This window comes from Maylandia zebra, unplaced genomic scaffold, assembly GCF_041146795.1.
Source record: "Maylandia zebra isolate NMK-2024a unplaced genomic scaffold, Mzebra_GT3a scaffold02, whole genome shotgun sequence".
In the NCBI taxonomy this organism is placed as follows: Eukaryota; Metazoa; Chordata; class Actinopteri; order Cichliformes; family Cichlidae; genus Maylandia; species Maylandia zebra.
Genome location: NW_027490032.1, coordinates 252799 through 269591, shown reverse-complemented (window position 1 = coordinate 269591; position 16793 = coordinate 252799). Strand labels below are relative to the sequence as shown.

At 39.9% G+C, this 16793-nt stretch overlaps 1 protein-coding gene and 1 long non-coding RNA gene across 3 annotated transcripts; one reads left to right on the top strand and one right to left on the bottom strand.

The window, feature by feature from the left end:
- The first annotated feature begins 141 nt into the window (after positions 1–141).
- Positions 142–1243, top strand: LOC143415718 (uncharacterized). Its single transcript, XR_013096140.1, has 2 exons — positions 142–245; positions 408–1243. It is a non-coding gene; the product is annotated as an uncharacterized LOC143415718 (long non-coding RNA).
- Positions 1244–1393: 150 nt separating this feature from the next.
- On the bottom strand, positions 1394–9201 carry LOC112430841 (myelin-oligodendrocyte glycoprotein). 2 transcript variants are annotated; one of them, XM_076881101.1, is made up of 4 exons: positions 9020–9201; positions 7912–8000; positions 4817–5170; positions 1394–4174 (listed from the first exon to the last, which is right to left on the bottom strand). In XM_076881101.1, exons 2-4 carry the CDS (start codon positions 7961–7963, stop codon positions 3963–3965), a joined length of 618 nt encoding a protein of 205 aa, XP_076737216.1. In that variant the 5' UTR covers positions 7964–8000; positions 9020–9201; the 3' UTR covers positions 1394–3962. The 2 variants fall into 2 exon arrangements, with proteins under 2 accessions (XP_076737216.1, XP_024655104.2); XM_024799336.2 differs by lacking the exon at positions 9020–9201 and having other exon boundaries at positions 7912–8708.
- Between the last annotated feature and the right edge of the window lie 7592 nt (positions 9202–16793).

The window sequence follows — 16793 nt, the reverse complement described above, 5'->3', positions numbered from 1 at the left end:
AGCTGGCACAACACCAATTAGAAATGTTCATTTAACATTTTAGGATATTTATAACCAATCATTTTAACCTTAGAACACTATCACTGGGGGATTTTCACCTGAGCAAATATATTTACACAATTTTCAATATGTTGCATTTGTCTGAGTGTCATGGGTCCTTGCGTAGCTTCAGCACTGTCTTAGACGTCTTTGAAGGCTGTTTCCCTACCCCAAAGCCCACTTTTTTCCTACAGGCATCTGTTTGGGTTTGTTTGTTTCTTACTCTCTGATTGTGTAATAAAAGTATGAACATGTATTGTATGAAGCGCCTTGAGGCGACTTTTGTTGTGATTTGGCGCTATATAAATAAAATTGAATTGAATTGAACTGAATTATTTATAAGTTACACTTGTGTTTGAATCCTGCAGCTTATCACACATTTGATTTCCATGTGTGACAACTGCAAGTGTCTAGAGTGAGGACAGACTGAGGGACCCACTGCTGCACATCATCTGTGAGGCTTTGCACCCCTGATGATCCACCAGGACAAACTCAGCAGTGTGTGAGGAAGAGGAGGAGGAAGAGCCAGCAGCAGCTGACAGATGGAGAGAATAGACAGACTGTTCCCTGTATGTGAAGGACTGCTAGGAAAGTTTAACATAACTGTCTGTCCTGAATCAGTCTTATTAGGTAATGTTCAAATAATTTTATCCTCCCAGTGTTTTCAGTGTGGGAGAAAGTACTCATGGCCTTCAAGTTACACACTATGAAAGGCAGCAACAAGTTTAATGTTCAGAATAATAAAGTATGTATCAGCAGCAGGATGGAGCTAAAAATAAATGTTTGTTTCAATTCTATGAAGCTTTGAGTATTTTGGATCAGTAGCACTGCTGTGTTTGTTGCATCATATTGCTGTAATTGTTTATATGCTTTATATATTCTGAGGTAAGTTGATCTATAGTGTTACATCATATTCTATAAGGATGTTATGTGTTTGTATACTTTCTGCCCAGTTTGACCCATTTAGCAGAAGTCAGCCTGTTTAAGGCTCTGATATCTATTCTGTATGACTTAAAGCAGTTATGACATGGTCTGATTTTCTCACCCAATAAAGGAATATTTCATATATCAGTCTACTCTTCATTCTATCAGAAACAGTTTTCACAGCTCGTACATTTTCTTTTTACACATGTATCTAAGCATTGAGCCAAATGTAATGATGCCAACATATTAAACGAACAATATTTGTCTCTTATGTATAACACATCTGTATATCCACTGTCAGAGATACTTGTCTTTGAGCACTGTTTCATATTCGTGTGTCATATGCTTATTCAGCTGATCTCTGACGTCTCAACAGTAGGTTGTGCACAGAAAGAAGGCAAGGCAAGGCAAATTTATTTGTAAAGCACAATTCAACAACAAGGTGATTCAAAGTGCTTTACAGAGACATTAGAAACAAAAACAAATAAAAAGCATGATTTAAAACTGATTAAAACAAGCAAACAAACAAACTAACTAAACACACACATTCACATTCACACCTGTTCGCGCGATCTGAACCCTTATCGTAAGGGGAGCTACCAGTCCTTCTGTGGACGAGCTACTTTCTATTTTAAATTCACTGAATTTAAAATACTCTCTAGAAACGAAAGAAAGGAAAAGAAAATGAGTGAGTGCGCACAGACAGACGCAGAAAGTCTGCACAGGAAGTTTTTAACCTCCTATCAGTGAATCTGACGGAACTTTCAGGTTCTATGAAGCCAGCAAACTAAAAAGAAAACAAACCGCTCTGCAGTTTCTCCACCCTCCATGTCAGTTACTGCTTATCTGCAGTGACAGCTGGCAGATCACGCGATCTGTTTAAAGGCATGTTTACATGATAAATATGAAGAAAGCTCTTGTGTGACACTGCTGGAGTCAAAACAGGTTAACACTCACCTGCAGAGATGACCAGATGTACCAGCAGCCACATTGTCAAATTGTTCTGCTGATCCGACTCTTCAAATTTTGCTAATTATCCCAGTTTAAACTATGATGGGGTTAAATTTCAGCTTGGAAATAAAGCTGAGATGTCCGAGTGGGTACAGTCGCGTTTGTTTTCAGCAGCTCGATCCGATTGTGTCAGGAGAAGGAGAAAATAAATAATAATAATATAATGAGGGCGGGGTCATAAACACGAGCGTAAATGCGACGAGGCTGAAGACAAAAACAAAAAGCACATGTTTCAGAGCTGATAGAAGCTGTTTAACACGCTTTACTTTATATCTACCTGCCCATCTCTATTTGATGATTTCATATTTCAGTATTTCTCTTTGATCTCTCATCCTCCTCTGCCTCACACTGAGGACATGTCTGTAAAAGTTTGAAACTGAGTGTTTAGAGCAGCCTGAAGTTTTGACTTGCAGGGATTTCCTACTCTAACGTCATTGTTTAATGTGACGCTCTAGAAGACGATGTACATCACAGGAAAGATGAAGCCTTTTTACTTTACATCTCTGCACCATCCTCAGCCACACAGTGATCATCCTGCATGGGTTTAAAAAGTAATGAAAACAAAAATAATGAAACCTGTTTTATTGTTTGAGGGCATTAAAGAGCACACATGTCACAGTAGTAGAAACAGAATATTTCTAAGGACTAAGATGATGACTGTGGAAGTGGGCAAGGAGTTTAAAAATATCTGAAAGTATCTCTGAATATACTCTGAGTGCATTTGATTTATGTTTTAGAGACAATTCAGTTGATTATTAATCATGTGATTATGTTTTCCTGCCACTGAAAAATAAGAGATCTTACAGTGTCTCAGATTGCTCTGCTCATGAGCACCTGGGAGTTTCTAATAGATGGCTGGTTGAAAGAGGAAATCTCCATTGTTGATGTGATGGAGAGAGAAACTGTCTGTGAAGTTTCCTGTAATAATCACACTACAAAACAAACAGGTGCAGACTGTAGTGACTGTAACCTGCTGAGAAAGTACAAGAATTCTTTTTTCTGCATTTTTTAACAGATTTAAAAACAAAAAACAAAACTTTTCTTAAATTTTATTAAGATACAAAACTGAAATGTAATCAATCGTCTTTCAGGAAGAAAGTAATTCACATTGTTGGAAATTTCCCAGAACACCAAGAGTCTGTGGGCAAAGGTAAACACACAGGCAAACAGATGCGGTGAGGGAATGATGAAAGGAAAGTGGAAATAACAAAAGACATAATGAAACTAAAACACACTGAACAAAATGTTGGGGGAAAACACCATGATGCAAATGCAAACAGCAACCTCTCAAACAGATTTCAAAAGTACGAAAAACTCAAGACAGAGAAGCTTTCAAACTGAGAACATGAAGTCTGAGTAAAAGCAACCAGAAAACCCCCAAAATTATGCAATAAAAAACTTAAAAGGAACTCAGTGCCTTGAAGTGGTCATGAAACAACAGCAACAGTAAAATAACAACAGAAACATAAAGAAACAAACAAAAAGAAAAAAAAAGTCCCAACTGTTACTATGAAAATACAGAAAATAAAACTCAGATGCTCACAGGTTATGCTGGGAAACAACTGTGAAACTATGGGAAACAATTACGCTAAACAAACAAATACAAAAGAGATGTTATTGTTAGAGTTTGAGTTTGTCACTTTGAGTGGGTATAAAACTGATTTGGTTGCAGTTTTAAATTTGTTTGTCTGCCCTGAAGATTTCATGTGGATATCTTCTGCACTTCAGGGGAAAATGCTGGAGAAACCGGGTGAATTAATACTACAAAGAAAGTCTGTGTGTTTTTTCTAAATATACTAAAGTTATGGTGCAAAAAAAAAAAAAAAAAAAAATCAGCTGATTCTGAAGAGGTCAGGCGGGAACTACGAACACAGACGCCGCTCCTTCTCAGAAGCACATCGCCCACAGAACTGGTCCCACCTGTCCTCCCTCTCTGTGGATTGCTCTCACGCACAATTAGCTTACTGTACCAGAAACTCCTGGACGTTTCAGACCAGCTGCTGGTTATCTGCCTCCATGTGCTGCTGTTTCTTTCTTTTAAATCTCCACATTGCCACAAATCCAGCTGTAATAACAATGACAGTCGCAGCAGCAGAGACAGCAGGAACAACCATCTGATCTGTCCTAGTCTCCACTTCTACCACCTCCTCTATGTTTCCATCTCCTGTTTTCACCAGTTTCATGTTTCCATGAGTTTCACCTGCAGAAAAACATCAGCTGTCAGCGGAAAATCTGTCAGACACCAAAGCAGCAGCAAACCTACAGGTGTACAAATCCAGGACACCGGTTGTTTGTTGTCACAGACTCTGCAGCCATAATCAGTGCTGATACCTCATGTAATGTTTGTGCATATGTTTTCTTACCTTCTGCACATATTGTACATTTAATCTCTGAACACATCTTAATTCAATTAACTGCACATACACGTGCATTTTTGTGTATTTCTATGCTGTATGTGTGACATTTGTTTAGTATGTTTTGCTTGTCTTTCTGTAGCACCGATTTCAGTATACTATTGTACAAACTATGACTGTGCAATGACAGTAAAGAGCCAGCCCTACAGCAGCTTTAGCTCCTCATCAGAAAAAAAGCATGTCTAGCATCTGTGCTAGCAGCATGCAATGCTACTGCCCTTCACATTCACACTGGAAGGAGTGAGCAGAGGAGACCATGGGAGGTACTCTTCATTTATTTATCAAGTTGCAAGTGCAGAGAAGTGTAACCGTCTCATAAAGCTGTGAGACTGCGCAGTTCCTGTAGGTGCTGGGAGCCAACTGATTTTATTTTCAGTTTTCAGGTTTGTAAATGATGTGGGAGCTGAGCGTGAGCTCCACAAACTCACCTGTGACTGTGAGGTTGATGAAGTGACTGATCTCAGTGTGAACTCTTTTACTTCTCACAGGGTTCCTCACAGCTATGTGACACTCATACATCCCAGTGTCATTAAACGCGATGTTGTTCAGGATCAGAGAAACGTCTCCGTCCTTCATCTCCGGGTCCCTCAGCTTCACTCTGCCATGAAAAGATGGATGTTGGTAGTTTTCATAGGAGCGTTTGTTCCTGTAGAAGTAGACGTAGCCGTCTGTGTTCAGGTCAGCTCTGCTCCACTTCAACACTGAGATTACTTCATCTGTGGAAATCTGACACTGAAGAGTGACGTCAGCTCCAAGCTTTGCCTCAATATCCTGCTGCAGAGCTGAAGACAACAAAATAATCAGTAATCATGAGTTTAATTTCAAACCTGTGATTTTTTTTAATTCATGAAGCTGCTGTTAAACATAACCTTTGACACTTTTAATGTTTGACACATCTCTGGTGTGAGCGCCTCATGATGGAAACGTTTTTAGGCAAGTAAGCGAAGTGACTTCTTGTAAAACGCCTGCAGTTCTGGGAAAAATAAAAGTTTCCATTAGACTAAGTGAAAATTTAAGTAAACTGCAAGACTCAGGAGCTTTCTCAGCAATGACCTGACATGATCGTCTCTCACATCGCTGTCCTTCTGTTCTTTACACTGTTACTTCAGTTCAAAGATAATTTAAATTCATATTTCCAGCTTCGTAACAGTTTACAGGGGGGTGAATTTAAAAGAAAAAGAAATAAAATTAGGAACATGGTTAATTAACAGGTGTTATAAGATGGCTGTGTGCAGCTTCTAACTGCTGACTTAACCTCAGCTAACTGGAGATGCGTGAATTAGACCTGTGGACCTTCTTTGTCCTGTTGGTGCATTTTTAATTTAATTATCTCACAATTAATATTATTGCTGCTGTGCAGAGGAGACCATCAAATCAGTTTTTGCTCCAGGTTTTTTGAGTGATTTATTTGGATGTTAGCATATCAGCACATCCAATACAGATCCAACAATATTCAACATGAACCCCAATAATCAGACGACCCCTATGAGCAAGCAGTTGGTGACAGTGGGAAGGAAAAACTCTCTTTTAACAGGAGGAAACATTCCAGTTGAGGGTGAGCGCAGGGAGACAGGATAAAAGACATGCTATTGAACAGACTGTGAGATGAATAGTAACTCAGGATTAAATGCAGAGAGGTGTATAAACACATGCTGAGTGAAAAAGAAACACTGTGCAAACTGCAAAAAAACAGGTGGTCCTCAGGTTATAGCAAACAGAAAAAAAAAGGGGGGGGCACAAACCAGAGCGTGGTTCTCCTCTCTGAAGGGAAGTACCATTAATACCAAGTGAAACTGGGTTGAAATTGTTTTTTAGTTTGAGAAAAAGGACAACATTGCCCCAAACCACCAAACAGGTGGCCCTCTGTTTACATAAACCAGGTTTTAGAGAAAAAACTAGAAGTTCAGATCATGTGTTCACAGCATGATTCAGATAAACTAGAATCCGAATTGACTGGCTCTTAGTTGTGGTCAATTCAATAAGATGAGACAGATTCTTATGCCTACTACAGGGGACAGAAGATAAATAGTTTAGCTTGATAGTTTCTTTAAACCACAGCACTTAAATTATCTTAAAGAAAAATCGAAAATATTTTCTTCTGTTTTGTTCAGATTTGGTGTCTCCACTTTGCTGCACGTCAGGTTTGAGTTTCATTAATTTGTCAAAAAAAAAAAAAAGACAAAAAATGCAACAAATTAAGTTTAAAAATTAATATGATTGGTTTTTTTGTTTTTTTTACTTTGTGTAGTTCTATTAGAGCAGAGGTTGGGAACTCTGGGCCTCGAGGGCCGGTGTCCTGCAGGTTTTAGATCTCTCCCTGGGTCAGCACACCTTAATCAAATAATTACGTCATTACCAGGCCTCTGGAGAACTTTAAGACATGTTGAGGAGGTAATTTAGCCATTTATATCAGCTGTGTTGGATCAAGGACACATCTAAAACCTACAGGACACCGGCCCTGGAGGCCTGGAGTTAGACGCCCCTGTATTTGGGTATTTGAGTGATGCTTTGAAATATGCATGTCGGACTAAGCATCAGTTTGTGTGAAAGTGATGCTTCCACTACACCAGATTAATTTTAAAGCTTTCATAAAATTTTACAGATTTTAAGTGAAATAATATTTAAAAAATCATGTTAATTAAACAGTGGTAACATTTAAAAATATCAAAAAAAGATTTTTTTCACAAGCCAATAGAAATCTTGATGGGCCATTAAAACTCAGAGGCAGAGTAAAAGTTGTTTTTTCTGCCTTAGTTTAGATTTCACATGTATTGTGTTTTCATGACTTTGACCTTACTTGAGGTTATTTATGCAGTTTTGTATTTTAACAGGAGATTACGAGTATGTAGGTGTTTATCCCTCACTGATTTTCTGTTTTGAAGTTTGCAGTCTTTTGTCTTTGTTGTCAGCATCCTGCAATTTCATAAAGTCAGCATCAAAGCGAAAACACCGTACAAGAGCCACAGACTCAGGATGTTTACATCGTGGTTTAACTAGGAGTGTACCCAGAGGGTGTCATAAAACTCTGGTACTTTTTACTTACGTAAGTCTAAAAAGTTTTTTTCAACAGCTTTCAAAACATCGTAAAGCCCTGTGCAGACATTTTTCTGTAAACAGTCTTGATTTTTAGGCTCACATTCAGCCATAATACAAAGGTTTTCACACCAGTTAACCATACTGGTGATTTTTCTCTGATCAAAAATCTCGCAAAATCCTGGAAACACCTCCTGCAAAGGAGATCCCCATCCCGCAATGAGTAGAGTCTACACCATCCACTATCTCACTATCAAAAACTGCAGTGTATTAACTCGAGACTCTTCATTCAAGGTCAATAAAAAGTGACTCAGGAAAAGAGGAAGTCATATTGACCACAACCTCCAAATAATACTCAAAAATGAACATTTCACATGTTAAACAGATCACTCTGAATGATACTTATTAACCATTACTCAACACTTATTACTGATAGGTTTCTTCTTAGTTCTGTAGGAATAAAAATACAAACAACTTCAGTTTCACTCACATGTAGATGCAGAAACGAGGGATGAAATCAGGAGGAAATTGAGAGAATCCATCTGTGACCACAGCTGTGAGATACTGCAGACGCTTCACCTACACCAAAAGATGTTGACAGGGAACAGAAACCTTTTATACACAGAAGCGAAACAGAAAGAGAGCCACTCCGGAGTGCCTCCACAGTCCGCGTCACACTGTGTGACACTGGTGGACATGCACACACGGAGCCGAACGCAATGGTGCAGGTTGATCACATGAAGGTAATTCTTTTTACTACAGAAAGTTCCTGTAAATGCCCCATAATAAAAGCCTCAGTAAGCAATACAATGCAACTGTTTGCAGAAATGCTTTTAATTAGTAGCAAAAGCCAGAAGTGCTACTTTTAGACAAAAGAGCATATAGCTAATAGCTGCTTCCAGCTCCTCTCTAATAAAGAGAGTTAAAAAGAAAAATTATTTTAAGTTAGTCATCAGTCTCATGTTGTGGACTTTTTTCCTTCTTAGCTGCTCTAAATGGTCTCTTGTTATCCAAACGAATCAAAGTACTTTAAATATCAACACGACAGCTTTAACTTTATGTTTTGTGTGAACGTGATGCTCAAACTGCAACAGCTGAATCTGGTCTCTCACTTTAAAGGGAAGTGAAGTGTGACCCGTCAGCAAACACTTCAGTTTGTTCGGGATTCTTTGGCTGTGCTGGTTATTCTGATGTCACATTCACTGAGCTGCAGATTGATGCTTTAACACTTTCAAGCCTCCAGGTGGCAGAAGAGCAGCTTGAGTGACAACAGATCATCATAGAAGACACAAATATTCAAGATTCATGATATGTATTGTCATATACACTGCAAAACACAAATGGTTATGCTGAGCAATGAAATTCATACTTTGTGAGTTCCCTTCACACGACTAAATAAAAAAAAAAAAGATTATAATATAAGAATAAACCTAACTCTAAGCATAGAAAATAATAAGTAAAGTTAAATGAGTGTTATGTACACAAGGGTAGGGTTTAGTTAAACACTCATAAATATTCAAACATGATCATAAATTAAATCCAAATCAAAGAGAGTTTACTTTGCAGTTAAACAAAAAAGTGAAATGTCTCCAAATGACCTTCATACAGTCAGAGTGTCACGGGAGTGGATCGCAAAGAAGCCAGGCAATACTAACGAGAGTTACTCAATATTCCAGCGACGAATAGCTCAGAGCCCCAGCCTTAAGAAGAGCCAGAGAACCGCAATTCGCTCGAGATCAGCTGCAGGTGCGTGGGCCAAGGGCAGGAGCCCAATCAGAGCTCTGCCCAGGCAGACAGGTAGGGGAGAGAGAGCGAGAGAAAAACAACAAACACTTGTGGCCACACTGGGCTGGCCGGGGAGGCACAGGGACCATGACACAGAGGCCTCAGTCACTGTGTAAAGATTTTGTTTGTTTGTCAGTTCTGGCAGTTTTCGAGTCAGCATAAAACTTTCATAATCACACTTTTATAATGTGGTAAAAACATTAAAGCCTTGGCTTTCTTTTAGTTTGTGAGAACTGCCACTGAAATTAAATTGTATGATCACTGACTCTGGTAGCATTTTTTAAACTTTTTTACTTTAAATTAAGCTTTATGAACCCAAGTGCACTCACACACAAAAGTATTCACACAGGTGTACAACAGGTAGTCAAACAAACACTACTGGTAATGTGAAGTTAATTTGTTCATTTACAGCTTCATGTCATTATTCTTGAAGTCTACTAGGACAAGTTTAAGTTCCACCACACTGTGCAGATGGGATAGAGACATAGTAAGCAAAAGTTTATACAAATATTAGCCCTCAATGTGAAATATATGAAGAACATCTGGTATATACCAGCCTGGCCTGAGTCTTCTGTCAGAAACTGTCTCTAATAAAGCTCCATAGACACACTGAACATGAACGTCATGTACATGAAATTGCTGCCAGTCCTAATCAAATATAGTGTGTGTGTGTGTGTGTGTGTGTGTGTGTGTGTGTGTGTGTGTGTGTGTGTGTGTGTGTGTGTGTGTGTGTGTGTGTGTAGGACAGAAGCAGACAACTCTATAATCAATCTATAATAAATAACAATGACGTCAACTTCTGCTGGGGTAGTAAACACTCACAAGCAAGGATTAGGGTTAACCCTTAATCCTTAAAGTCCACAAGAGGTCTCTGTAGACCATAAATTGGTATTCAAGATTGCCAATACAAGACAGAGGTGGCAAAACGATCCAGAGTTATAGAGTAAATTAGTCCTTTTAGTTATTCTCAATACAGCTGGATGTAATTACTGCAGGAGAGTCAGGAGGAGCTGGAGGTATGCAAGCTCAACAACTTCATCTCACAAACACATTAACTTTGTAATGTGGTTTTATAAAGGGTCCCTTAAAAGTTGCACATTGTGAGACAAAAGTTGTCGGTGGGAATAAACAAGACCCTTGAAATGAACATTTTTGAACTGAGACTTAAACATATACACTGTTTCTCCTCCTCATTCGTGTGCAGCCTTTCATGATGTGTAGATAACCTTAATGGTTTTCACAGAAACATCACAGCTATCACAAATCTAATGTGTGTTTCTTTTTCTGGAGCCACAGTTTGTTCTAAATCTAAGATGGACACTGACTCCTTTGTAGAAAAGATGTGTCAGTATTGTTTTGCTGCAGTGTGAACATTTTCTCTGGAATATAAAAAAATCTTTCTTCTGCTGAGGAAGAGCTGAAGAAGACATGTCTGCCCTCTGCTGGTCTTCATCACTTTAATGTCAGACTCCGGCTGTTCTTCTGCTCTCACAGAAAAGTTCCCTGTTTTCTGTTTCAGACCAGATCTACACTCAACAAAAATATAAACGCAACACCTTTGTTACTGCTCCCATTCCCCATGGGATGGACGTAGAGACCTAAAATTCATTCCAGATACACAATATAACCATCCCTCCCAAACAGTGGTCACAAATCAGTCCAAATGTGTGGTAGTGGGCACATCTGCCATATTGAGATAATCCATCCCACCTCACAGGTGTGCCACATCAGGATGCTGATCTGACATCATGAGTAGTGCACAGGTGTACCTCAGACTGCCCACAACAAAAGGCCACCCTGGAATGTGCAGTTTTTTGCGCTATTGGGGGTCTGGGGACCCAGAACCGGTCAGTATCTGGTGTGACCACCATTTGCCTCATGCAGTGCAACACATCGTCGCATGGAGTCTATCAGATTGTCAATTGTGGCCTGTGGAATGTTGGTCCACTCCACTTCAATGGCTGTGCGAGGTTGTTGGATATTCGTGGGAACTGGTACACGCTGTCGTATACGCCAGGTCAAGACCCCGATGAGGACGACGGGCATGCAGTTGAGCGTCCCTGAGACGGTTTCTGACAGTTTGTGCATAAATTGTTTGGTTGTGCAAACCAATTGTTCCAGCAGCTGTTTGGGTGGCTGGTCTCAGACGATCTTGGAGGTGAACCTGCTGGATGTGGAGGTCCTGGGCTGGTGTGGTTACACGAGGTCTGTGGTTGTGAGGCCGGTTGGATGTGCTGCCATATTCTCTGAAACGCCTGTGGAGACGGCTTATGGTTGAGAAATGAACATTCAATGCACGGGCGACAGATCTAGTTGACATTCCTGCTGTCAGCATGCCAATTGCACGCTCCCTCGTTGCTTGTGGCATCTGTGGCATTTTGCTGTGAGACAAAACTGCACATTCCAGGGTGGCCTTTTGTTGTGGGCAGTCTGAGGTACACCTGTGCACTACTCATGATGTCAGATCAGCATCCTGATGTGGCACACCTGTGAGGTGGGATGGATTATCGCAATATGGCAGATGTGCCCACTACCACACATTTGGACTGATTTGTGACCACTGTTTGGGAGGGATGGTTATATTGTGTATCTGGAATGAATTTTAGATCTCTACGTCCATCCCATGGGGAATGGGAGCAAAAACAAAAGTGTTGCGTTTATATTTTTGTTCAGTGTATGTAAGCTAGTTCATCAAGATGGGGAGGAAGTGGGAGTATTCTTCATCTTTTGTTTCTTCGAGATCACAGCTATGACAGCGATGGTCACAACAGAAGCAGACAGAGCAGCCACCAGTCCAAAGTGTCCTCTGCTGACTCCACCCGTCTCCTCTCCATCTGCTGTGTGTGGTGGACATACAGATTGGACAGATGTGAGACATCAGCTGTCAGTCAGGTGATGACTTATAGTATTACTGTGTATTATGAAGTAAAAGAAAATGCACCATTAAAACAACTTAATAAATATCAAAGCCCTTTGACCAAAAAAACCTACCCTTTAATGACTCATCTGGAGGAACAACACTCAGGCTGATGGTACTAATCCTGTGGTTTGTTCCTCTCCTGAAGACGCGACACTCGTATGTTCCAGTGTCATTAATCGTCACATTCTTCAGAATCAAAGACACGTCTCCATCCTTCATCTGTCTGTCCTGCAGATCCACCCGGTTCTTAAAAGCTGGATGCTGGTTGTCTGGAACAAAAACCTCATCTCTGTACAAAAGCACATATTCTTGCTTCAGGTCAGCTCTGCTCCACTGAACAGCCAAGATCTGCTTATTATTAGTTGGAGCTCGACATGTCAGTGAGATGTTCTGCCCAGACTCAGCTGTGATGTTTGTCTGGTCTAAAAGAGGAAACAACACAGTACAGAGACATTAAAGGAAACATTCAGCACAGCAGCCAATCACAGTGAGGCGCTACTGAGAGAACTGAGCTCTGCTGAACTAAACCAGAGAAAACAAAGCATCTGGTACACTGATGTTCTACAAACTGACCATTAGACCATTTGATTGAAAAGAAACAGGACTAACATGCTACAGGTGAGAAGCTGCTGTACCATATTTACTGAACTACTTACTTTATTTGAGCTATTCAGTGATATAATGTATTGAGCTAAGCTGTCTTTCTGTTTTGGCTATTGTAAACAGGGTGTATATATCTGACTCTTACTACACTATTTTTATCCTTCACATCATCTTGAAACATTCTGTAGTGCAAACAACATTTAAACTAGATCTCCTCACTTTTACTTTCACTGCATGTCGGATGATGCTCATTCTGTTCTGATTCAGTTTTTCATTAAGCAAATAAGCATCACTGTTTCAGAGTGAAAAGTACCATTAGCCAAATAAAAGGAATAGAAAGGATTCAGAGCATCAAAATTTATACCCGTGTGTATGAACCTGATCATCTACATCAGAATTCCCTACAAGGCTGAAGTCTGCAGCTTCTTGTTTCAACTTCAAAGTGCAGTAATGTGCCAGGGCTGCTGACTAATACAGGCCACAGTTAGAAAGATTGACTTTGACAGGATCTCTGTGAAGTTTGCACATGTTTCAGTCTTTAAATGTTTATTCTCAACATTCAGCAATTCAAGGAACACATCAATGAAGATTAAAATATCAGCAGCTTACAGTATTTATTCAGGTGACACTATAGTCTTCATAATGAGTAGCTTCATTTCAGCATCTTTACTTTTTGCTTAAATGTGATCACCATTTCACTTAGGACTCCTTAACCTGTTATGCAGACACTTTTCAGTGTTCAGTCTGTATGAGAGCTGAACATAAGCCTGAAAATCATAGGTTTCCACACAAATTATTTGCACTGCTTTTTAATTTCTGATCAAATATCGCCCCACCACTGTCAACAGCAGGGCTGGACTGGGACAAAAAATCGGCCCAGGCATTTTGACTAGAGACTGGCCCAGCGGGTATTATAGGAAAAACTATAAAGCCTTTGAATGAAAGCAAACACTGTTGTCACAGTGATGTACACTGTCTTGTTGGTATATGTATCAATCTAATAAACTACACCATCCTCCCTATTCTGGTATTCTAAACAGTACAGAAACCCCAAGACTGCTTGGTCGAGTTAACTTCCTGAACTATCTACAACATATGGTGGAAACCTGAAATTAAGACAGAGAAGACTAGAGGTGAGACATGATCATTACTGAATATTAAAAAATAATAAATGACAGACGTAGATATATTTTCATAAAATATTCATTTACAACATCAATAAACAGCATGGTAGGGAAAAATATTTTTTCTAACATGGCAACCTTTAAAAAGTGAAAGGAGACAGAAAGACAGGTGAGAAAGAAGAAAACTTAATTGACTTTTTGATGGCATTTTACACAAAGTACTGGTAAAGTATCTAGAAAATGTGGGAAAATACTGGCATCATATACAGTACTTAGCTACTTCTGAAGAAATTATGTTGGGACCCTAAAAAAAATTACTATGTACAATAATGGATTTCTATACATTTTACATCAGATGAAAAAGTTTGTTGTAAGATTCAGATAATTATTTGTTAAAAGCGAGACATTTTAAATGAGAATAAGAAAGTATTTCTTTGTGCCCCCCTCTCCCTGTTAATGCCCTACCTGGCCCCCTGGCAACACTTTGCTAGATCCGCACCTGCACAGTTACCAGCTGTCAGCTACCTAAAAAAGGATCCTGGTGTTATTTGTCTCTCAGAAACAGTTCATAACTTCCCTTCAACTCATTCATGTCACCTAAAAGGTAAACCTGTTTCTCCATCACAGCTCTGATGATTCAGTAAGGACATCTCCTGGTTTCATCTTCATGTTTCCCTCTCACCAGATAACCAAACCGACATCATGACCAGCAGCTTTTTTGCAGCTGTGGCTCCAGCAAACATCAGCTGATACTAGAAATTAATATTAAATAAATTCTAACAACAGCTGATCAAGCTTAAACGTGCTGCTGTTGTTTAACCGCTGGTTTCCTCTTTCTGGCGCAAAGTGGGCGATAAACAAACAAGAGAGAAAAGCTGATCAGCTGATCAATGATCAGTTTCATGATTGAAATAACAACAGGGGAGAGAGAATGAGAGAAGAAGAAACAGCTGCAGCATAAAGACACAGAATAAATCCAGCTTTGTGTCTTTTTCCATTCTAGCTGAAGTCCGGGACAAATCGTGTTCCTTTTCAGCTCAATACGAATATTTTCTCTGAATACGAGACGATTCCGTTTTTTTACGGGACGGTTGGAAACTAATTAACCTTATGAATAAAATAAATTTCAACATCATTAACATCATAGCACCCGCCTAGCTGTATATAAACTCCATCATGCTAGCTAGTACGCAGTACGAGTTATTGTAACTGACTGTAAAAAAGTCAGCATAACGAAAATAAACTCCACCTAAACTTGGTTTATATCTGAACCATATACAGTGGCGGTTTGCGGTTTGTCTGCAGATACTAGCCTGTTTGGCGCCCTGGGCGAACACTCCCTCTGCCCCCCAATCCATACTGAATTTTGCCAGAGAAACGCACACACACACACACACACACACACACACACACACACACACACACACACACACACACACAAGAAGAGAGAGTTGTATGCAAACTGCTACCAAACAGCCATAATAATTCGTCATATGAGAACAGGACAAATCAACAATTGACAATCACTAATTAATATTAAAATCTGTAACATAATGTATTGTTTGGAGTTTAGTCTGTTACTGTTGCTATTTTTACCATTTCTTCTTGGAGCAACTGTAACCCACATAATTTCCTTAGGGATTAATAAAGTATTCTGATTCTGGTTGTTTCAGGATGACCTGCCATTATCCAATGACACATCTGCTTACCTGTATCTTTTGCTCGTTTCTCCTCCTCTTCTTTTCTCTTTTTTCTAAACTGAGGACCTGATGGCTTTGAACTTTTCTTGTCCATCTTCCATTGGTTTTAATTTTGCACTCCAGTATGAACACAAATCCCCCAACTTGAGGATCACCCCAACATAACCTAATAGACCTACACTTTAGTTCACAGATTCACTTTGTCTAGGGTGCATTTCTGGGATTTCACACAACCCAGGATTCCCGTCATAAATACATAACGGGCTTGGATTTGCAACATCGATTTAAATCATCAAACTGTAAATTATAAATTTTAAATTGTTATTGATCCCTTTACCCCGAGTCCTAAAGTGTATATTTATTTTCTTACTCTTCTTATATTTATTGTTTGTTTACTTGCACTGCTGTAACTGGAGCCACGTTGTCTCGTGTCTCTATATACTGGACTGTATGTAGCTGAGATGACAATAAAGTTTACTTTGACTTCAGCAGCGAGCAGGCGCACCGAGGGCTCTCGCGCTCACTTTTCGCGTATAGAATTTCGAAAAAACATCGGTGCAAATTATAAGTCTGTATTATAATGTCTGATGTTTACGTGTTTGTTGTTTTGTTTTTATTTTGTTATATTTTGCAAGTTGGTTATTAGATGCTGCTCCAGCCAGCCAGAGAATCCCCGCCGCCCCGCCCTCTCCTCCCTGTGCAGCAAGCAGCGGGCGCACCTCGCAAACGAAGGACGCCCTTACTCCCAGCAAATGGGCGATAGAAAACCGATCGGTGCCTATGCCATTCCCAATATGCGCTGGCTGACGTCGGGGCAGCATGAGTACGAGCATTTTTTTTTTGTACTTTTTGTTTTATTTATTTTTTTGTTTTTTTGCCGATGTCCGTGATGCCGCCCCGGGCAACAGCCCGTGTCGCCCGTATCAAAAACCACTACTGCCCAGCCAGACTGCAGGTCATAACTTCTCACCTGAAGTTCAGTTCACCTGACACTCGGACCGACACCGGCGGCCGCCTCGGGTCTCTCCTCCTCCCGCCTCACCTTTCCGCCATCCACCTGCCAGCGTGCTGCACCTGCTGGCCTCCACCACTTGCTAATGTTACTCAATCTGTGAAAGCTCCGCAATAGCCACCACCAAACAATTGAGTTATTTTTACACATCTCCCAGCATCTGGCCAATCCACCACCTTTCAGTGTTTATACCGTTACAGAAAAAAACGAAAAAAAAAACCCATCGGC